The 23,040-nt window shown below is 42.8% G+C and overlaps 1 protein-coding gene and 2 pseudogenes across 1 annotated transcript; 2 read left to right on the top strand and 1 right to left on the bottom strand.

Annotated features, from left to right (window-relative positions):
• Positions 1–1,708: 1,708 nt before the first annotated feature.
• Positions 1,709–1,827, bottom strand: LOC148534876 (5S ribosomal RNA; annotated as a pseudogene).
• Positions 1,828–1,996: 169 nt separating this feature from the next.
• On the top strand, positions 1,997–2,115 carry LOC148534875 (5S ribosomal RNA; annotated as a pseudogene).
• Positions 2,116–5,537: 3,422 nt separating this feature from the next.
• LOC148534874 (hydroxysteroid 11-beta-dehydrogenase 1-like protein A) lies at positions 5,538–21,824 on the top strand. Its single transcript, XM_088465462.1, has 6 exons — positions 5,538–5,622; positions 6,232–6,362; positions 15,318–15,429; positions 16,142–16,330; positions 19,022–19,165; positions 21,610–21,824. Exons 1-6 carry the CDS (start codon positions 5,538–5,540, stop codon positions 21,822–21,824), a joined length of 876 nt encoding a protein of 291 aa, XP_088321588.1.
• Positions 21,825–23,040: the final 1,216 nt, after the last annotated feature.

Genomic DNA, 23,040 nt, shown 5'->3' with positions numbered 1-23,040 from the left:
TGCAAAGGGAAATTTGGAAAAAATAAGAGTAAAGTGCCAAGTGCTTATCTTATTTAAAATTTCCCAGCAAGTTCATGTAGGGCAGGACTGGAGCTACCCAACGTGTTTCGTCCTTCACTTAGACTTCTTCAAGGGTAGTGTAGCTCCATACAGGTTTTTAGAGCTATATATACCTCACTAATGAGGAGTAATTGTCATCAATCAGGGATCTCACTTCCTGTGATTCGTTTACCCCAATAGTTACTAATTCATGTGTATATACATAGAAACTAAATTATTGGACATAAATTCACATATAGTGGCCATTAAATATTCAGTTTTAAGTTTGGCTAAAAAACTTTGTATTGATTAGCGTTAGTTCTGAGACTTCCGCCCTTAGTTCGTACAAGCGGTTCTCCATGGGACTACTTCCGCCCTCTCTTCAAATAACGTCACTTCCGGATCATGTTTCCTCTGGTTTCTGTAATCCACGTGGTCCTCCAAAGAAGTACTCCTATCTATCAATCCATCTTCTCCCCGACTCCGTACACCGTGCTTCCGCCTGCTCTCAATGCAACCAGCCGCGTCACATCACCAGACATAACCGGAACTCCTCATTCGTCACTTCCGTCAATACACGCTTCTCTGGTCATAGCGGGATGTTGTCACTCTCCTGATGGGCGCCATTTTCTAGGTTATCCACGTCCTATGTCTCCTCATCTCCATAGCCATAACGGAATTGTGTCGCGTTCCTGGTGGGCGCCATTATGGTGGTTATCTAAAAATAAAACTGAGATATATTTGCAACTGTGCATACTTGTTCTTTTTTTAAAAAACATATTATGAGTGATAGAACATAAAAGATCCAAATTCTTATAAGATCTTTATCAGATTTAAAAAACAACAAATATCACATATCTCTGCCTCCAACACACGTAGTCACTATAAGAGGAATTGTATGAAAGATCAAAAACTAAATGATAATGGGGATACTTCAGTGTAGAAGTGCCCTCACGTCTTATATTAGGTTCATATAACCGAGTATCTTCAATATCTATCTATAGGGTTGTTTATAACAGAGGAATGATTATTTGTAGATATTCTAATTTTTAGTATTTTCTCATTTTAATTATACATAAATCATAAGTCATTATTTCTTAGTCCAAGAAGTCTTTTTTAGAAAAAATGTGTATATAATGTATGTAGACACTCTAATCCATAATTGCCATCAATTTTCACATAAAAAATGAGAGTTCTGGTCCTTCTAAACTTAAATAGCCATAAGGTTCTTTTTTGGAGGAGGTCCTGATGTTTCAATAGTTTCTTCTTGATGAAGATATCCTCACTTCTTTAATTCTCCTAGGTATAGAGGCCAAGCCATATCTCATAACCCAATATAGTTTACTATGGCACTTGGACTTCCTATCAGGTCCCCCATCCAAGTACTATCCAAGCCCGACCACTCTTAGCTTCCAAGATCAGACGAGTTTGGGCGTTGAGAAGTCGGTATGGCTGTAGACAACAGATGAATAAGAACGAAACAGGTGCCTAGGCACAACCTTTATTTATTTATTTTTTCAAAAGGATAGCAGCTCATTGATGGATCCATCCATCCATTATAAAAGAGGAGTAGATTATTTCTTCTGATGTTGAGATGTTCTTGATAGTAGATTATTCTTTTTTCTTTTTGGCGAATGTGCCAATATCTCCGTATACCTCCAAGAAGATTAGACTACAGCACCTGGACTTCCTAGGAGGTCCCCCATCCAAGTACTATCCAGGCCCAACCACACTTAGCTTCCAAGATCGGACGAAATTGGGCGTTAGGAGGAAGGTATGGCTGTAGATATCTAAACGGGTATACTTACCTAGGTCAGTCCATATAAAATAATTCAAGGTTTCCAATATTCATAGAAAGGGTGCTATTTTCAGTTATGAAATAGCACCCTTTCTATGAATATTGGAAACCTTGAATTATTTTATATGGACTGACCTAGGTAAGTATACCCGTTTAGATATCTACAGCCATACCTTCCTCCTAACGCCCAATCTCGTCCGATCTTGGAAGCTAAGTGTGGTTGGGCCTGGATAGTACTTGGATGGGGGACCTCCTAGGAAGTCCAGGTGCTGTAGTCTAATCTTCTTGGAGGTATACGGAGATATTGACACATTCACCAAAAAGAAAAAAGAATAATCTACTATCAAGAACATCTCAACATCAGAAGAAATAATCTACTCCTCTTTTATAATGGATGGATGGATCCATCAATGAGCTGCTATCCTTTTGAAAAAATAAAAAATAAATAAATAAAGGTTGTGCCTAGGCACCTGTTTCGTTCTTATCCATCTGTTGTCTACAGCCATTCCAACTTCTCAACGCCCAAACTTGTCTGATCTTGGAAGCTAAGAGTGGTCGGGCTTGGATAGTACTTGGATGGGGGACCTCCTAGGAAGTCCAAGTGCCGTAGTAAACTATATTGGGTTATGAGATATGGCTTGGCTTCCATACCTAGGAGAATTAAAGAAGTGAGGATATCTTCATCAAGAAGAAACTATTGAAACATCAGGACCTCCTCCAAAAAAGAACCTTATGGCTATTTAAGTTTAGAAGGACCGGAACTCTCATTTTTTATGTGAAAATTGATGGCAATTATGGATTAGAGTGTCTACATACATTATATACACATTTTTTCTAAAAAAGACTTCTTGGACTAAGAAACAATGACTTATGATTTATGTATAATTAAAATGAGAAAATACTAAAAATTAGAATATCTACAAATAATCATTCCTCTGTTATAAACAACCCTATAGATAGATATTGAAGATACTCGGTTATATGAACCTAATATAAGACGTGAGGGCACTTCTACACTGAAGTATCCCCATTATCATTTAGTTTTTGATCTTTCATACAATTCCTCTTATAGTGACTACGTGTGTTGGAGGCAGAGATATGTGATATTTGTTGTTTTTTAAATCTGATAAAGATCTTATAAGAATTTGGATCTTTTATGTTCTATCACTCATAATATGTTTTTTAAAAAAAGAACAAGTATGCACAGTTGCAAATATATCTCAGTTTTATTTTTAGATAACCACCATAATGGCGCCCACCAGGAACGCAACACAATTCCGTTATGGCTATGGAGATGAGGAGAGATAGGACGTGGATAACCTAGAAAATGGTGCCCATCAGGAGAGTGACAACATCCCGCTATGACCAGAGAAGCGTGTATTGACGGAAGTGACGAATGAGGAGTTCCAGTTATGTCTGGTGATGTGACGCGGCTGGTTACATTGAGAGCGGGCGGAAGCACGGTGTACGGAGTCGGGGAGAAGATGGATCGATAGATAGGAGTACTTCTTTGGAGGACCACGTGGATTACAGAAACCAGAGGAAACATGATCCGGAAGTGACGTTATTTGAAGAGAGGACGGAAGTAGTCCCATGGAGAACCGCTTGTACGAACTAAGGGCAGAAGTCTCAGAACTGATGCTAATCAATACAAAGTTTTTTAGCCAAACTTAAAACAGAATATTTAATGGCCACTATATGTGAATTTCTATCCAATAATTTAGTTTCTATGTATATACACATGAATTAGTAACTATTGGGGTAAACGAATCACAGGAAGTGAGATCCCTGATTGATGACAATTACTCCTCATTAGTGAGGTATATATAGCTCTAAAAACCTGTATGGAGCTACACTACCCTTGAAGAAGTCTAAGTGAAGGACGAAACGCGTTGGGTAGGTCCAGTCCTGCCCTACATGAACTTGCTGGGAAATTTTAAATAAGATAAGCACTTGGCACTTTACTCTTATTTTTTCCAAATTTCCCTTTGCAGAAAATGTATTTATTGTTTTAAAAATGCTTTTAAATAATTCTCCATGAATTTTTAGGAGATTATATATATGAATTTACTATTTATCTTGTCCCTTATCCCTTGTGTTTTATATATATGTTTTTCAGTTTAATAAATTTTGTACCCTCCCTTTTTTATATTGAATGTTCACTTCTTATCTAATAATTTAAATGGAGATCTAGTAAGAACTTTATTATTGCACAAGTCACTTTTCACTATGTTGTTTTATGGATCTTTATTGGGTGTGTTATCAATTATATTTGATCCTTGAATGGTATATTTACTTCCTTTAGATGGTATCTTCTGAATCATTTTTTTGCATAAGCATTTCATATTTATTGACACTGACACTTTATAGATTCAATATAATTTAATTTTTTACCTTCATTATTAATATTTTTATTAGCACTATTGTCGCTGTTTATCAAGCTCACTGTTTAAAAAAATAAATTATATATATATATATATATATATATATATACCTCTTCATGCATTAATTGGCATATTTTGATATACTTCTGTCTGGACTAAATGACAGACAATGGGTTTTCACAGGTGGCCAAAAGATGCTTGATGAAATTACAAATGTAAAGGCCAGTTTGTTTAGGCATCAGACTTAAAGACAATGGTTTATTTAGAGTACAATTAATTTCTTCTTAACCACATTAATTAACCACAATCAACATTAGATACCAGGCCTACAATCGCTAACGATAGCTTAAACGTCTAACAATTGTTTCCAAATCCACCTTCCGAGCACTCTTTCTGAGTATATCAGTGTCTGAATTATACTTCAATTTTCTTAGGCTTACTGTATCTGTTTGCAGAGCAAACCCTCACCATATCTTTTTGTATTCTTAATTGTTTGCTACAGACAAATCCACAAGACTTGTCTTGACATCACTGAATATTAATGTAAGGATTTTAACAGAGTGCAGTTAGTACGGTATTCGCACAATGCAAAAATAGTGCCGTATACCATCTGTATGGCATTGTGATAAAGACGCAAAATGGCGTCTTCAGATATTCTTAAAGATTTGGTCTCAGCCAATCATCCAGCTTTGACAGTTGGCGATATGCAGTCAGACAGGTAATGCTCGGCCGGCATCCGCCAAACTCAGACTCGCCCATCTGACTGCCAAAAGAGAAGCGTGATTTGTCACTCCACAGAATCCACAGCCGGTTTAGGGAAAATGACAGGCGTTGGGATGTCAACGCCTGTCATTTAACCCTTGCCGGGATTATACAGTCAGGAAGCCGACGGTCGGGATTCCGTCCATCGGCTTCCCGACTGTTTCCCTTATCACTCTAGTGAATAAGGTATCTTCTATGTACCATTGGATGGATAGCAAATATTTACTTTTATGCTGCAACAATATACTCTGTTAATGTATTTATTCAGACATCTCACACTGCTATCATCCACAGAACTTCAGTAGTGCATAATTTCCATGGGTCGGTAATGAAGCAGAGCAGTTTGCAACTGTGATCACTGTTTACACTCCTGCAACAAAAACCAGTGAGGAATAGGCGTGTCTATTCCCGAGGTTCCAGACTTTAACCTGGGAAAAGTCTGAAGAGTTATTAACCTTGCTATTCTGCCAGAGAAGCCGAGTGTCTGTGCTCCTATATAATAATCCGACTTGACTTGGTGCTCTCCTCACTCCAATATATTGCTCTCTTCCAGAATGGCAGGGGTTAAACTGCTGCTATTCTCTCTGGCTGTAGTACTATATGCTCATTATTTCTACAACACAGAAACCATAACTCCAGGTAGGAACATCTATATTATACATTTTAGGGGTATATTTACTAAAGTGCGGGTTTTTAGAAGTGGAGTTGTTGCCCATAGCAACCAATCAGATTCTGCTTATTATTTGCACCTTCTAGAAGGTAATATTTAGGATCTAATTGGTTGCTATGGGCAACACCTCCACTTTTAAAAACCCGCACTTTAGTAAATATACCTTTCAGTCTCAGGAAATATGGTTGATTAGTTTCTAGACTTGTCCTATTTATAGTGCTCAAAGCATCCAACGTTTTCGTATTACAGTCAATGTAGATTATATTTGCTGTTTGCGGTTAATTTTCCAATCCTATTAAAGCTTATGTATATAGTAGTAATGTAATGTATTATGTATTGCATAATGCATTGTGTATTGAATGACATTATATAAAGCATAGTGTAATGTACAATTTGGGAGATACTAAAGCACCCTGCTTTGTCTCCATAAATCACTGCATAGCGGTATACTTCCACTTGACCTAGTACTGGAATCACTTACACACAAGCATTGTTTACAAGCCATTTTTGGTCGTACTATTGATATTAAAGAACACATTGACACCAGTGATTTCTCTATATATATTTGAACCTTCCAGAGATGGTACGTGGAAAGAGAGTACTGGTTACTGGGTCTAGTACTGGGATTGGAGAGCAGATTGCATATACATTTGCAGAAATGGGAGCTCACGTAATGCTCACGGCCAGAAGAGCCCAGCAACTACAAGAGGTAAGTTTTTGCATGTGATTTGTCCTAGGTTATGGGGCTGATTCTGAGTTGCGCAATAAGTGGCTATAGATGCGGGCAGCCACAGAAGCCTCAATTACTACCTTATGCTAATGAAAGAAACCATAAGGGCTAGTGCGGGGGTTCTTGTGTCTCAAAGCAGAAAACCATTCCGCCCATTGGTTTTATGCCAGCCACTGCAACCATCATAAGTAGTATTGGCACTTGGACCAGCCCCAATGCTAGGTGCAAGAAATCCATCAGTCTTCCCTTCTCCATACGCACAACTCAGATTAGGTAAGACATTCGCAATAACGCGTATTTGGGCATGCGATGTATGCAAGCACCAGTCATTTGCATCCATGCACAGAGATCCGTCCGACTGAGAATCAGCCCCTATAGGTATATGTGGATCCTCTGGTGAAAGATTAATCGAATTACTCAGAAAATATGACTCTCCTGTTCTCTATAAACTTCATTTTATGATACAGTAACTTTTTATGAGGTCACCAACAATCAGCAACAACTTTATATGTATCTTAAGAATAGCAACTAGTTGTAGTTTGCTCAAGGCCAGCATTATGGGAAGTCGTCCGAAGGCCACAGCGAGGTATGACACATTTTGGGAGAGCAGCAAATGTCAAGTGACCTAAAAGAAGCATCCATGCAAAAGTTATTAAGCCCATTCCTATACTCACTGCTGACACCAAATATCTTAGATATACTTGACAGCATTATAAAATGCATGATAGTTTATAAATTAATAATATAAATTACAATTATTTTAGTCTATTACAAACTGCTATGATATTTCTGATAAGTGTAGAGCAGAAGTTCCCAAAGGCAGTCCTCAAGGCTCCCCAACAGTTCAGGCTTTAGAGATATCCATGGTTTGAGGACCACGTTTGGGAACCTCTGGTGTATAGGCTGTCTGCATTCCCCTATTCTGCATATACACTATGTAAATGTAGCATTTATACTGTGTGCTGACATAGGTAGATATGTGGAATCAGATGGAGTTTAAAAGCTGCTAGCTAGTAAGAAGTTAGTAAAAGATGTGTGTGTGTGTATGTGTGTGTATCAGGGCCGGACTGGGAGCAAAAATAGGCCCTGGCATTTAAAGAGCAAACAGGCCCAACTCGTGACAGCATCTAGCTCCTGGCATAGACTCCTTCCTTTACTATTCCTGGCCCCTCCCACTTCTTAGTCTATGCTCTTACAAATATAATATTGGAACATCATACAAGTACACATCATTCTCTGTATTAAAAATGTAACACCTACAACAGAGCTCATCCTGCAGGGGATTAAAACATGTGCCATAATCAGACGTTATTGGTGTAGGTCATACACAAAGAAAAGGGAAGGCATTTTCCCAAATGACCAAAATGACCTAGCTTAGCAGTTGTACAGGATTATATAGTGTTCACTGCAGGATTTTTTTAGGGCAGAGGTGCTGAACGCAGAAGACACATCTGTGCACACCAAAGCAGAGTTTTAACTACACATTTTAAGAAAAGAGCGTTTGTGCCGCAAACCACTGGTGAAGCAGGCAAAAAATCCAGGTGTGGTATCGCTGGGAAGGTGCGTAACCACATAGTAGTACCCCCAATTCAAATTATGCCACACAGTAGTGCCTCTTAGTCACATTATTATTATCCTCTATTTCTATGGCGCCATAAGTGTTCCGCAGCGCCTTACAAAGTACATAAACAAATAAGTGAACAAGAAACTAGTGACTTGCAGTACAATACAATACAATGCTGCATTAGCGCTCATAGCACTCAAAATAAGCAACAGGGAGTCAGTAATCAATTGCTAGAGCGCTTTTGAGGAGTAAGAAGTAAAAGAAAGTATAAGGAGAAGCACATGAGAGAAGAGGGCCCTGCTCTTGAGAGCCTACAATCTAAAAAAATTACACCGCACAGTAGTGCCCCTTCATTACATTACACCGCACAGTAGTGTCCCTTATTCACATTAAGTCACACAGTAGTGCACCTTTTTCACGTTACGTCACACAGTAGTGTCCCTTTTTCACATTACATCACACAGTAGTGCCCAATAATCAAGTTATGTCACACAGTAGTGTCCCTTAGTCACATTACACAACACGATAGTGTCCCTTCATCACACTAAACTGCACAGTAGTGTCCCTTATACGCATTACGTCACACAGTAGTGTCCCCTTTTCACGTTACGTCACACAGCCCATTTACGTTATGTCACATAGTAGTAGTGCCCCTTATAAGTTGTGCCATGCAGTAGTAGAGCCCCTTAAACATTATGCTACACAGTAATGCCCCTTATACATTATGACACACACACACAATAATGCTTCTTATAACACATTATGCGACTCACAGTAATACCCTGGCATCCGCAGATGGCGTCTGTCAGCAGATCATGAGGTGTCCGAAGATGGCATCCAGTCAGCTTCTCGCCCGCCCTTACCGCACTTTTCATCCAACGGCCAGCCGTGTCATGACATAACTGTGGCCGCACGTGACACTCCGGTGACTCCACCATGTCCTCAGCATGGTGCCACCGGGCAATGCTACTGGCAGCTCACGGGAGCTGTCAAAATGTCGTCCAGGCTTTCCTCCCAGGTTACTCCTGGGCCCGACCCTGCCATGCATCTCATACCCGACACTAAGTAATGATGTGGCCAAGGGCTGGATTAAGACTTGTTTGAAGAAAGGGGGAAGGGAGAGAGAGAGAGGGAGAGAGAGAGTGAAATACATAGCAGCCTATTCATCATCACCTAATTTTTACAAAAGCAGAGGAAAATTAACATTTTCACCTGCAATTGTAGAAATTAGGTTTTTGGGCCATTCATCAAGAAGGTAAAGCTCACCTTCCTCTCTCGGAATGGCCCGCTGTCCCCAAATGCTCTTGTGCGCATGTGTGACCCGTAGGTCACACATGCGCACTTGTCTCCTCTCTTTGCTCCAGCGCTCACGTAGCGTTAGAATGTTAATAATCAGGATCCGTTCGGACCCCGATAATTACCATCAAATAGACCCCTAAGAGAGGGAAAGGGATGAGGGAGAGAGACAGGGAGGAAGGGACAGGGAGGGAGACAGGGTAATGGTGCGTACACATGTTGCGATTTAAAAGAACGATTTGAACGATAACGATATCGTTATGGTAATCTTTCAAATCGTTCTTTTAAATGGTCCCTACCAACTTACCGTCGACCAGCGATGCGCGGCCACATATGGACCATAGTGATATCGTCCATCGGGCGTGCATGCCGGTCAACTTTCTCAATTTCAAGCAAGTTAGTATAGGGACCCGCGATAGATGATCGGTGATCGTTATAGTAGTCAGTAAGTTGGTGGTGTGCTGGATGATCGATATTGAACATCCAGCATACCAGGGAGGGTGCATAACGATCTGCCAGCGATATAGTATCGCTGGTAGATAGCTACGTGTGTACGTACCATAAGAGAGGGGGGAGAAAGTGAAAGAGATGGAGAGAGACAGAGAGGGGAATTCAATTGCAGGCGAAGGGTGCGCATTTAAACGCCGGCAACGGCAGCCCTTCTCGCACTCTTCGCACTGTTAACAGAATGCCCGATTCGCTCAAAAGTACTCGTTACCCTATGAGGTAGCAAACACTTTTGAGCGAAATCCCGTTGCCTTAAAGTGCGGTAGCTGCCACGCAGATTCGATGGGGCGAATGTTTTCGCTCCTAATTGAATTCCCCTTAGAGAGTGAGATAAAGGAAGAGAGAGGGAGGCGGAAGGGAGTGGGACAGGGGGCCTGATTCAGACCCGGACGCTCTGAATGAGCGCCCGCTCTAAATCAGGGCGTTTTTTTTTTTTTTTTGGTAGCGGCCTCTTGGACGCTTGCATAGCTGTGAGTTACCACCCACTGGTTATGCGAGCGTCCATGATGATGGTCGCGATGGTCAATACCATCGCGACCATCGGGCTTGCGACGAGACCCTTGCGGTAGGGTCTCGTGGCCGGCAGCCCTGGAGTGCTTTTGGCTCTATCAGAGCCAAAAGCACTCCCACTGACATCACTAGTGATGTCAGTGGGGCCGGCCCCAGACGGTAGGCGTTCCCATGGGAACGCCTCCGTCTGGGCAGCAATGCCCCCGGCACGCCCACCAAAGGGGGCGTGCTGTCACACACCATCGACAGCACGCCCCCTTTGGTGCGAGACCGATAATGATGGCTGGGCCCTCGTTATTCGGGTCTCGCGCATGCGCAAGACGGAGCAGCCTCCATCGTGCGCATGCGCACTTGCCCAACATCGACCCGCTTGCGAGCGCTCAGCGCTCGCGAGCGGGTCTGAATTAGGCCCAGAGAGAGAAGTGGAGGGAGTGAGAGAGAGATTGAGAGGGAGGAAAGGAGTGTGTGCACGCTCTCTGTCGTCACCTCAGGAATCAGCTTTTTTTAAAGGGGGCGGGCACTTCACGGATAAGTCAGCCGCAATTATCATTTGGTTCCTGCTGCCGGGAGGCGGGACACGGGAGCCAGCCAGGGGGCGTGCTTATAATCCGGCCCTGACATGGCCACCGGGCAGCCCTGCGCATTGACAGCTCGCCGTAGCTGTGTCACTAGCATCCACCTGCCCGGGTGGACGCTGCCCAGGAGGGGCTTGGTGCCGGCCGCATCTTGATGTCATTACGCAATGACGCGTCGCGCAGTTTGGATCATGGCGCCGCCGGGAGCATAGCGCTACCCGGGAGGTTGCTCTCCCGGGTAAGCCTGCGCTCCGTCAAACCGGCCCTTGTGGCCATCGGCCCTTCTGGCATTTGCCAGAAGTGCCCAATGGCCAGTCCGGCCCTGGTGTGTATAGTGATCTCACATACTGATGGTAATAGCAGGCTCGGGCAGATCGAAAACAGATCTAGTAACCATCCCAAAGTGTTAGGCACCAGAAACAGTAGCATCACCAAATACAGTACAGTGTGTTGCACTGTATACAGAGTGTTGTATGAGTACAATGTGCTGTGCTATGCGTTGTGCAGCATCCCGACAAGAGAAATGATAGTGTCCTCCATTACATACAGAATAATAACACACATTGATAACTACAGAAATAACAAAATTATTGGTACTGTGTTGTTGCCCGTACATTCAGTATGAGAACAGATACAGGCAATTGCTCATTGCATGTAAACAGGAAAAGAGTGGGGTTCAGTCTACATGTAGATAATAAGGCCAGATACTAATAACTGCATAAATAAAAAAATTATTTGTTGTATGCTTGTATATAGAATAAAAAACAAATACAGAGAATTACACACAACATACAGGACAACAGAAATGGTACCATGCAGTTACACATAGGCACAAAGTGGTTTAGTCCAGCTCTAATATGGCGTGTAAAATTAGAGATTAGAGTTGATGAATATATGTGTGTAGCATGCAAGGACATGTAGTATTTGTCTAGATTGCATGCATCTCTCACCCACCACCACACCCACCTTGTTGCCCGGGACTATATAGGAGAAGCACTCTGACTACTCCAATAAAACCATTTACTCCCACCTTGTGTCCGCCTCTGTCATTCCATTGGTCCACCCCTCCCCACTCATTCACACCACACACACTAGCAACCACATACACAGTCCAGCACTCCCCCATCATCATTGCACCCACAGGGCGAGCGCACCTTCCGTACCCCACCGTCTCTATCCAATTTTACACAGAACCTGGTACGCCTGCGATCCGGAAGTGCAGCACCCCACTCACTCATATAGCACACAATTCAGCCCACTAACATATCACATCTGCCCACACAGCAGAGCGCAGTCCTACCCAACCATCACCAGTCTGACAGGATGCCCACAGTGCTGATGATCCCTGCAGCAACCTGCTTCCTAGTCACAGGCTGAAGTGTCCTTGTGACTAACGGTCACCTTCAAACACATGACAGTAGCTGGTTGGTTGGAGCACCATTTAAGATTCGTAACAAGTGATAACAAGAATATCACTCATTGGTAAATCTGGGACTTATTTGTATGTAGAATATGCTGTAGAGTAGCACAAGTATATATCTACAGTACAATGCTGTAGTCAGGCTGAAGGGCTATAGAGATGCAGTTGCTTACACATGTCCTTATAAAGAAAGAGCATAGATATGGTTTAGCTTGGATTCTAGAAGGATAGGCAATCTTTTCTCACACCAGCCACAATCAGGCACATTTGTAAAAGGTTTATATGTGCATATACTTAGGTTCAAAGGGCCTGATTCATTACCGATCGCAACTGCGATTATGCACGCAATCGCCGATTGTTGCGTTCTGCGCATGGGTATGCATCGCAGTCCGCGTGTGCGAACCAGCAGAGTGATTGACAGTAAGTGCCATTTGTGGGAGGTGACAGGGGTGGTCGGTGAAACGCAGATGTGCCAGTGCGTTTGAACGCCGTTGCAGAGACATGCACAATTTATCCACTGCGATATCGTACGCAGCCTGAGTACTCATAGTGTGCGATGAAGTTAGCAATTCCTGAGTAAGGTCAGAGCTTGTGCAAGTGTGCGTGAGGCTGCTATGGTACTCAATGGTACAGATGGTTTTCCAGCCTTGGTAAACATTACGGACGTGTGTAAGGGGGCGTCCTTATGTTGTGCTGCAATGGCTTAGCAATCGCAATGGATTAGCATACTATCGCAGTGAGACTACGGGCATAATCGCTATTGCAATGGCAGTTGCGATCCGTAATGAATCAGGCCCAAAGTCCACGATCAAGCAATGAGTTGGTTCATTTTAAATTACCTATGTTATTCCCTGATTATACTTTCAATAGTGTCAGCAAGAAAATATTAGTACAAATGTTTCACACGGGGCCGTTGAGACATCCACAGGGCTTGGGTTCTGTGGGGGCCTGTCACACACTATACAAAGCATAGTTGCCGACTTTCTGGCTGCTCCTTCCCAGAGGGAGCAGCAAGATCGGCAGGGCAGGGGGGGTGGCCAGTAATAGAGGGCGTGGCTGGTCGGATGACTGCCGTTTGTGGGCGTGGCAGGGTGGGGTCACGCTATTGTGCCACAATTCAGCCTGAATTGCGTCACCACCCACCACCCATCCCCCCGCTGCGGGGGATTTAACAGTTAATCGCGGGGGATCGGCGGCCGGTTGGCTTGCCTGCCTTTCTGGGGGGCCGGGAGCTGCACCCGATTATCGGGAGGCTCCCGGCCAAATCGGGAGGGTAAGCAACCCTGATACAAAGGTAATACTGTAAATGTTAGCTGTGCCTTGCAAAACTATCACACATTCTACACTGGAAATGAAAACCTGAAATTTTGGCTGAATAAAATAAACAAGTTACTACCTACAACTACAAACATATGTAAGTACAAAGTATGTTTGAGATAAGCTTAAGATAAAAGGGGAAGCATTTAACTCATTAAAGCCCCTATTTACTACAATCTACATTTCAAATGCGGTTGTAGTGTGATATTTGTACCTAAATTTGCATAAAAAATCACTTCCAGGGACAGAGGTTGCGATGAAGCTCTGTCTCCGTGAATCCCCTGCGCACACTACTCGCTGTATTTTTCGCAAAAATATACAGTGAGAAGGTGTCCGTACATGCGCTGCCGGCTCACCAAGCACCTCCCACGCAACCACACCTCCTCCTCGCGACCCCCCCACCAGACCCTGTTCAGCTTACACTTACCTGCCCGGTGATCGGTGCTCCGGGGAGAGGTCCTCTGGGACATCGGTCAGCTTGTCTACGGCTCCCACACTCCCTCTTTTCTGCCAGAAACGGAGATGCCGGCATAGAGCAGGAGCCTGGAGACCAGCTTACCGGTGCCCCAGAGGACATCACCAGAGCCACAGGTCCTTGGATGCAGGTGTTTCAAGTGATCAGCTTGTGGTCTCTTTAGACCACAAAGCTGATCACAGGAGCTGGCTCCTAGCTCTGCTCTGCCTATAAGAGCAAAGCAGGAGTGGGGGAAACCCTGGATAACGCCATCTGAAGATGGCATTATTATCACAGGGCTTTCCACAGTATTTTTCACAATTTATTTTTAGATCTTAAATCTGAGCAGATCACATTTCCCATTACAAGTATGGGAAATGTGATCTGCTTACTAAAAATATGCAATTTGAAGGGCTTGGCATGGGTGTGTAACTACAATAGGTGCAAGGGGTGCAGCTGCTATGGGGTCCAAAGCCTAGGGGGGCCCATCTTCCTTGTCAAACTTGTATGTATATATATATATATATATATATACAGTATGTGTGTGTGTGTGTGTGTGTGTGTGTGTGTGTGTGTGTGTGTGTGTGTGTGTGTGTGTGTGTGTGTGTGTGTGTGTGTGTGTGTGTGTGTGTGTGTGTGTGTGTTTTCACCTTTGGATGGTACATAGTGGTCCTTACAAACTTTTGCTGTGGGGCCTTCAAATACCTAGTTACCTTTCTGGGGCTTGGAGTAGGTTTTCATGAAAGCTGCTCCAACAGTCCTTTAATACATAAATGTGATACTAAGATAATGTCAAAAGGGTATGTTTTTAGTAAAAATAATATTGATAAATAGGACCCAAAACCTCGTGGGCTAATCAAGAAACTGGTATTCAGCTCCAAACAGCAAGATTTATTAAATTGCAGTTTGGAGGCTGAAACCTTAAACCACATGTGTTGTTTCTGTGAACACCTAAACTGCATGGGCACAAAGTGCTTGCTGACACTTGTAGTTCTACAAGTGTGCTCTATGAAACAATGTTGTCTACGTCACATAATTAAATAAAATTTATAAATTAATTTTGGTCCTTAAAATAAATAAGAATTAATCCCCCCCCATATAAAAATAATATTTAATTTCTACTACCAAATGAATATGGCTGCACACGGTCTGAGTTATCTCATCTATCAGAAACAGTCATTTTTCTTGAAGTTGGAAAACATGCAATTCTATTCCTTTGGTAAATCTCACATTTTCAAGTTATATTTTAGGTTTTGTGGTCACTTACATTTGCATGTTGTTTGTTTTCTAGGTGGCAAAGAAGTGTCTGCAGTTAGGGGCAGGCTCTGCCAATTACGTGGTCTCTGATATGGGTAACCTGACTTCAGCTCAGAATGTGGCACAAGAAACTATTGAAAAGCTGGGTAAATTTATATAATACTATGTACTGGTATTGTTTATCTGTGTATTTTGTAGCTGCAATCGCCTCTAAAAATGAGGTGTAACATTAAACAAAAACTGGGTATCGGTAAGGAGAATTTTTTTATTTTTATTATGATTTGAGTTGTAACTATAGCTTTTATTAACAACTTGCAATTTGCTCAGTGTCATGTGATTACCATGTCAACCACAGTCACATGACTTATGATTTAGCAAACAGAAAGGCTTTGACATTTCATCTCAGCTGTCACCCCCTCCCCTCTGTTCTTTCCTCCCATCACGTTATAGCAGAGCAGCTTGGTAACTGGCTCTTACTTAAAGGTCAGGTTACATTCTCCACTTTGTTGAAGCAGAAACCAGTGGTTCCATTTGTGATATAGAAGATACAGGATTTCTCACTCCCTTTTATTTAATTTGACTAACATCCAATTAGAATAAATAGGGTAGTATGCTCTAAATGGTTTGGCACCATAGTTTTAATCATTTACATTTATGTTGTCCTCTTGGGACATTTGGGCTTCTACCCTTATCTTAGTGTTGCCTTCAGAACTACAAAAGATCAGAAGTTGGCCATAGTGACCTGAAATAAGGATTTGGTACAGTAGTCTACAGACTCCATAGTGGCCCATGACACACCAACACACTGTTAGGTTATAAGAAATGATGCAGTGATGCAATGTCTTATTCCCTTTACAGGTGGAGTGGATTATCTGATTTTAAATCATGTGGGAGGAACAGGGTCTTTTGGATATTTTCAAGGTGATATGCAGAGTGTGCTGAGTTCCATCACTATCAACTTCCTCAGTTATATCCAGCTGACATCCACGGCTCTGAAAGCACTACACGAATCCCAAGGCAGCATTGTCATTATGTCTTCACTGAGTGGTAATATATATGGCTTGAGTGTTGATGTGTCTTTTGCTTATGTATTTTTTTCTGAATATAGATGAGTGCATTATTTAGCAGTTCCGTGTATAGTAAAAATTGGACTAATTAAAAAATGCCCCATATTTGGAATACATTTTCTGAATACCTAAATATTTATGCCAAAAAAAGAAATGTTATACATATACATTTGTTAGTATCCACTAATTTAAAACTTTAATATTCTAGAAAAAAGGCTATTGCATGAAGCATGGTCATCCAAAACCTGAGAGCATCTAAGGGTGTGTATGTTACAGTGGTGAGCCCTTTTTAGCACTATGGGCCTGATTCAGCAAGGAACGCACGGATGCAGACGCATGCAATCGGTCGATTATTTCGCATTCCCCATGCGTATGCATCGCAGTGTGCGTGCGCGAACCAGCTACTGTGATGAGAACTGCGTTTGCAGAGGCATCGCAGACCCAGAGCACAGTGATTGACAGGAAGTGCCGTTTGTAGGTAGTGATGGGGGGGGGGGGGTAGTCACCCAAACGCAGACGTGCCTGTGCGTTTGGACGGCATGTCAGAGGCATGCATAATTAAGCCCTTGCAGCGGCGGATGCAGCCTGAGGTCTAGTTGCACACAGGAAGTCTCGCTATTTCTGTGGAAGGGTCAGGTCAACTACTATTTTGCGTATGGGTCTGATGGTTCTCGATGTTACCGATGTTTCAGCTGTCTTGCCAGGTATATTCTGCTTATTCTGCTGCGATTTCCATGCGTATACATTCATTAGCATATTCTCGCAGCGGCCGGTTGCGTGTGTCCGCATCCATGCATTCCTTGCTGAATATGGGCCTGATTCAGACCCGCTCGCGAGCGCTGAGCGCTCGCAAGCGGGTCGATGGTGCCCTAGTGCGCATGCGCACGATGGAGGGAGCTCCGTCGTGCGCATGCGCGAGACCCGCATAGCGACGGCCAGCCGTCGCTATGGGTCTCGCACCAAAGGGGGCGTGCTGTCACTCACCATCAGCTATGCGAGCGGCCCGGAGGCCGCTCCAATTTTAGTTAGGAGGGCCCTGATTCAGAGCGAGCGCTCTGGTCAGAGCGTCCGGCTCTGAATCAGGCCCTCAGGCCCTATGATAGTACAGTAGCCAGCCCAGATGTTAATCTTCTGAAAACAAAAATTTGGATGTCTGGTTAGTTTCATGCAGAGGTGTGTTCACCATCATTTTCTCAATCCAGTGGAAAAGAACACCTACATCACATGCTTTTGTCATAGTTGCTACATACATGTTGGCTTAAATTCCAGGGTGCCTTTAAATACTGGGTGGCCCAGGGGTGTAGCAGCCGTGGGTGCAGGGGCTGCGGTTGCTATGGGGCTCACAGTGCCTACAGGGCCCGCCTCCCCTTGCACCCAGCGTCATTAGAGTGAGAGAAGTGGTCGCTGATCCTTCCTTCAAACTGCTTCATAGGGGTCTATTCATGTAGATCTGCACTGGTGAATTGTTACTTATCACTATATATCGCATCAGTTCGATTCAATCTATAGCGTACATAAGGAGCAATTCACGTATACTCACCTATCCAGCGATAAGATCTAGTATCCAGGGGTCCAGCAATGCAGTCTTCTCCTCCGGTTCTCTGATTGCGGTCCCCTTCTGCGCATGCGCCAGCTAATGCTGCTGCAGCGTGAGAGAACAGTGCGAGGTGGGGAGGAGCGAACAGGCAGCGGGCATTGCGAGAGGGGGATCGGACAGTGGGAGTGGGTGGCAGCGGGCACTGTAGATATGAGCGGTTCAGCTTTCCCGCTCTTCTCTAGTTAAGAGGAGGTGACCCGCATATGCATATTTCAGGTCACCTTACTATAGTACAGCAGCGGCAGGGGTAGAGCAGAGGGAGGGGACACTGTGGCAGCAGGCAGCCAGGAGGATCCTTGGGCTCCTCTGATTGGCTGCTGTAGCAGCAGGGGGCGGGGAGAGCAGGGAGAAGGCAGGGAGTTATCTTCCCTGCTTTTCTAAACTCAGGAGGCTCTTAAGCGCTATCCTGAGATGGCGAATTCATTTGCAGAAGCGAAACGGAAAGCTGAGCTTGTATGGGGAATCGATCCAGCCACAGAGCTGGGGCACCGCAGGAAAAATCTAAGATTCGGACCCCGATAATTAACATCATGAATAGGCCCCTAGGTCTCTTCACTCCACAGGGAGCAATTCAATTCTAAGCAGCGTCTACCTTTTCCGCACATCCCTGATCACAACATGACAAATTTCCAGCACTATATATTGCTGCACCTTTGTATAATGCCCACATGGACCCTCAGGTTCATATATGTATCTGTAAATCTGGCTCTGATACTAGCCAGTGCCTCCCCAGCCATTTACCTCACCGCACGTCATTGATTCTCAGCAATATGTGGTCATGATGTGCGGCTGTGCGAATTACGGTAGAGCAACATTCTCTTTTCCTGTGGACCCCAAAGAAGTTTCAAGGCAAAATGAGCAATGTTGTGGTGGAGATGTGCCTCTGTTATGAGCGTTCTGATGCAGTTCCGACAGCATATCGCTCACATTGGCCACAATTTAATTGTCCCTTGTTACTTAAAAAGGAAAGTTGGTACTGATAATTACAATGCAATAACAGAAAGCCTGTCCCAAGGATAGGATTTAAGATTGCCTATGATTTAATCTGCATTGAGCTCCTTTCATTCTATATAGGACGTATTGGAGCACCATTTACAACAAACTACTGTGCAGCCAAGTTTGCTTTGGAGGGTTTTTACAGCTCCCTGCGCAGAGAACTTATACTCAGCAAGGAAAATGTATCCATCACTGTGGCTGTCCTGGGATACATTGATACAGGTGAGATTGGAGACCTCTGAATAGGTAATGACCACCATATACTGACATCATCAGAACATAAGGTAGTACTATCCTAAGCTTGGGTTTGTGCAAAATGCAGGGTTTCTAACGTTTCCCTGGAATCTCGTCTGGTTACTAATGTCCAAACTGCAGACCAAATGCAGGAAAACCACCAGCTGAGAAGACGCCAGGACACACATCACCATCCTAATTTTTTGACATGTAAAATGCACAAACCACCAGATTTATCAAGAGGCGGTTTGGAAAAACACTGATAAGCTGCCGTGCAAACAGGCAAAACAAAATTATATGGGTATGCCGATGGGTGTGCCAGTTTCAGCTATCTTGACTTGAAAACTTTGGGGAAAATAGATATATCCCCCTATACAGTCATAACCTAACCTAGGGCCTGATTCTGAGTCAGACGTAGCCGGGTCAGTGTCTGTGTCTTTTGTCGCAGTCGTATCTGTGATTTTATACAAATGTTGCTACAAAGCCCTTTCCTGGTGTACATCCGTGCCTCCGAATGGACTGGGATGCCCATATAAAGCACCCATAGGAGCTGAAATACTGCTTGATGCAGATCATCCAACTGAATATGGCCTCCTATGTGAACGATTCTGCGTCTATGAACTCATCTACTCTCAGTGATGGGACATACCCACGACACTCCCATAAAACCAACATCCCCATGCGTCTGTTTAGCCACCCCCCTGCTATTTCCCAGTACTCACCCAGGAAAACCCTATACATTTCTGATATTGTTCGTCTAATGTGACTCTGAGCCTGATTGAGAGATGTGCGATAATGCATTCGTAGCTGGGATCCCGCAGGCAGCTGCTGTGCTGAAATATGCTAATGCTGTAGCTGGCTGGAAATGCATAGAGACGCCCACTGATGGGTTAGCAGATCCAAGCAAGTGCGTACAAATACACAGCCGCCATCGCAAACCATTCAATAATCGGCCATCTGAGTAGCTCTATGGTCACTTAGAATGGCCTCCAGAACTGAGCCGTTGCAACACTGCATGCGGTATCGCAGGTGCAGGCTACGACATGCCCCGAAAATGGCCATGACACGCCTGCGTTTTTTACCGTCACTCTCCGTTACCTCCCCCAAATGGTCTCTGCCTGTCAGCCACTTTGCAAAGTAGTCCTCGCAGCAAGCAGTATTGCAAAGCTACCTTGGGGCGTGTGGAGTTGACCGTTAATCACTCAACTGCGTAAATATCGGAATAGTATACGTCTCTGAATCAGTCCCTATGTGCGCATACCACCTGTACGCATGCGCGGTGTGCCTCAGACTCATGTGCAGATGTAACACAACACTGCGCTGCGTCCAAAATCGCTGCTTCATCCGACTCGGAATCAAGCCCCAAATGTTTGAAAGTGCAAGAAAGCCATCATTGAGTATTGCCCCCTCACAGCAAATTAATACATATATTATGACCTAATATTAAGCTACTATATTTATTGGCTCTTTCCATCACACAAATATAGATATCGTCCCCTTTCTATTACAATAATATATATATATATATATATATATATATATATCGGTTCCTTCTTATAATGCCCCTTGCTTATTAAAATAATTGTTGGCCCCATGTATTACATACAATTTAAAATATAGCCTACATGAAATATTGCATCATAATGTTTTACTTTAATGTACGTGCCTGCTGTAGTGGCATATATTTTATTTCAATGTATTTTGTTTCTTTAAATTCCTAAAATACTGACCCTTACTTTTCTTCTGTCTTGTTCCAAAGTAATCCAGTGTATATATATATATATATATACACACAAAAATAATCCATACAAGAGGGGGATCCTATAGATTTGTATATCCTATACAAGCGAGTGACTATATTATATTAACCACATATGACAGTACTAGTATATAACCTAACTCATCAGCAGATAATATTAGTGTATCTATAAAGTGGTGATAGATAGATATTATGTATATATATATATATATATATATATATATATATATACACACATATACAGAACAGATGTCTACCCAACAGTGACATTGAATTAGACATCAAATAAAATCTTGTAAAATTTATTTAAAAAAAAAAATTGTCATAACAAACTTTTTTCATAAAAAATCGATTGTACCGCATGGTGTACAATGCACCTACACAGAAAATAAGATCAGACTTTTTTCGTACAATGTAAATGCATTAGTACAAGTAAACACATTGGGGTAGATTATCTCCAGTGACCAAACTGAAAATTCTTTTAATAATCTATTGCACTAGTGTATGTAAAACAAGGCTTTACTTGTACTTCAGACGAAGATAACCAAAACACGTTTACCAGCATAAGGGTACCATAGGATAAAATCATATTGTCACCATGGGATGAAGAATTTGCAGGTTAGGAATGCCAGAGAGAAAGACAGATGTGACATCTGCTTTTTCTATTTTGCAGAAAATGCTGTGAAGAAAGTTGGTGACAAAGTGACCATGGCAGCTTCATCCAAAGAGGATTGTGCCCAAGAGGTGGTGAAAGCAGCCGTCTTACGGCAGCCAGAGCTCTTTTATCCTTTTTGGGGCATTAAGCCTCTGGTGTTATTGCGAGATTGGGCTCCAACTTTTTTTGGAAAAATACTTGATAAGTTTTATGTGCTAGAAAATATTAAATAAACCATCTGGTGCAATAAAATACTCTTATTGGTATAGAAGTGTGCAGATTAATTTGTTGCAGGAATGTTTATTCATTTAGTGACAGTTATTTATATGGCGCACATATATTCTGCACCGCTTTACAGAGAATATTTGGTTATTTACATCAGTCCCTGCTCCAGTGTTGCTTACAATTTATATATTCCCTAACATGTACACACAACTATACAATAGGGTTCATTTGTTTTGGTCAAAATCCAATTAACCTACCAGTATGATTTTTGGGATGCGGGAGAAATCCCACACAAACACAGGGAGAACCAACCGTGTTGTCAAAGTAATGTTAAGAATGGCAGGTGTTGCCAATGGCTATTGCAGAAGTGTACCTTTTATCAGGTGTTGCATTGTTGCATATAGTAATAAAGTCCAATCCGGTATACTTAAGAATTTGTTATTTTATTAATTAATTAAATAAATAGATCTCGCCCTTATCTGGGAGAACATGTCTCTCAGGGTTGATGCAGCAAAGCAACAACCATTGACATTGTTACATAGTACTTATACCCTCTATTACAGTTTTCAGGTAATACACCCCCTGTACACCCACTGACATTATCAGATAGACAAAGTTTGCTCTTATGGTCTTATTTCCTTCGGCAATGAAAATGAAACTAAATTCCTTTAAGACATACTCATGTTGTGCTGCATCCCCATAAATGGACAAGCTCTTGTACACTCTGTTAGATAAACAGTTTCCCTTGGGAGCGGCTTTAAAGACACCTTACCTAATTTCTCCATTTAAATGTGAGTTTAAAATGGATGTGCTAACGCATATTGAATTTCATGAACTGTTTCATTATAAAGCATACAGCATATGTAAATATGGAATTATGTAAATATGTTTCTTGTAAATTAGTCTTCCACACTTTATTGGACAAAACACATTGGTAGGCATGACAGAGCCGGCCCTAGGCATAGGCATTCTAAGCAAATGCCTAGGGCGACTATAATGCCTAGGGGAATTCAGCTCCATACAGGAAAATACGGGGTGTGATTCTGTCAGGCAATCAATGAATGCACCAGCTAGAGCAAGGGCATGGCGTGCTGCCTATTCGTTTGCTTTAGTGCATGCAGCCCTACTTCTTCACCACACGGTGTGAGCCGGGATACTCTCCTTCCTCTGCACAGCAGAGCAGTTACCTCCCTCCCCTTCCTCCGCGCTGCATACAGTAACTGT

This window comes from Taudactylus pleione, unplaced genomic scaffold (genome assembly GCF_031769625.1).
Source record: "Taudactylus pleione unplaced genomic scaffold, aTauple2 ptg000062l, whole genome shotgun sequence".
Taxonomy (NCBI): domain Eukaryota; kingdom Metazoa; phylum Chordata; class Amphibia; order Anura; family Myobatrachidae; genus Taudactylus; species Taudactylus pleione.
The sequence above is the reverse complement of the archived record's forward strand: the minus strand, read 5'-3'. Positions and strand labels throughout refer to the sequence as shown.

What these genes read in the sequence shown, in the direction of transcription:
- LOC148534874 (XM_088465462.1), top strand. Translation starts at nt 5,538, where the DNA reads ATGGCAGGGGTTAAACTGCTGCTATTCTCTCTGGCTGTAGTACTATAT. An exon ending in AGAAACTATTGAAAAGCTGG is followed by an intron (nt 15,430 to 16,141) that starts GTAAATTTATAT and finishes TTCCCTTTACAG; the next exon opens with GTGGAGTGGATTATCTGATT. An exon ending in CCTGGGATACATTGATACAG is followed by an intron (nt 19,166 to 21,609) that starts GTGAGATTGGAG and finishes TCTATTTTGCAG; the next exon opens with AAAATGCTGTGAAGAAAGTT.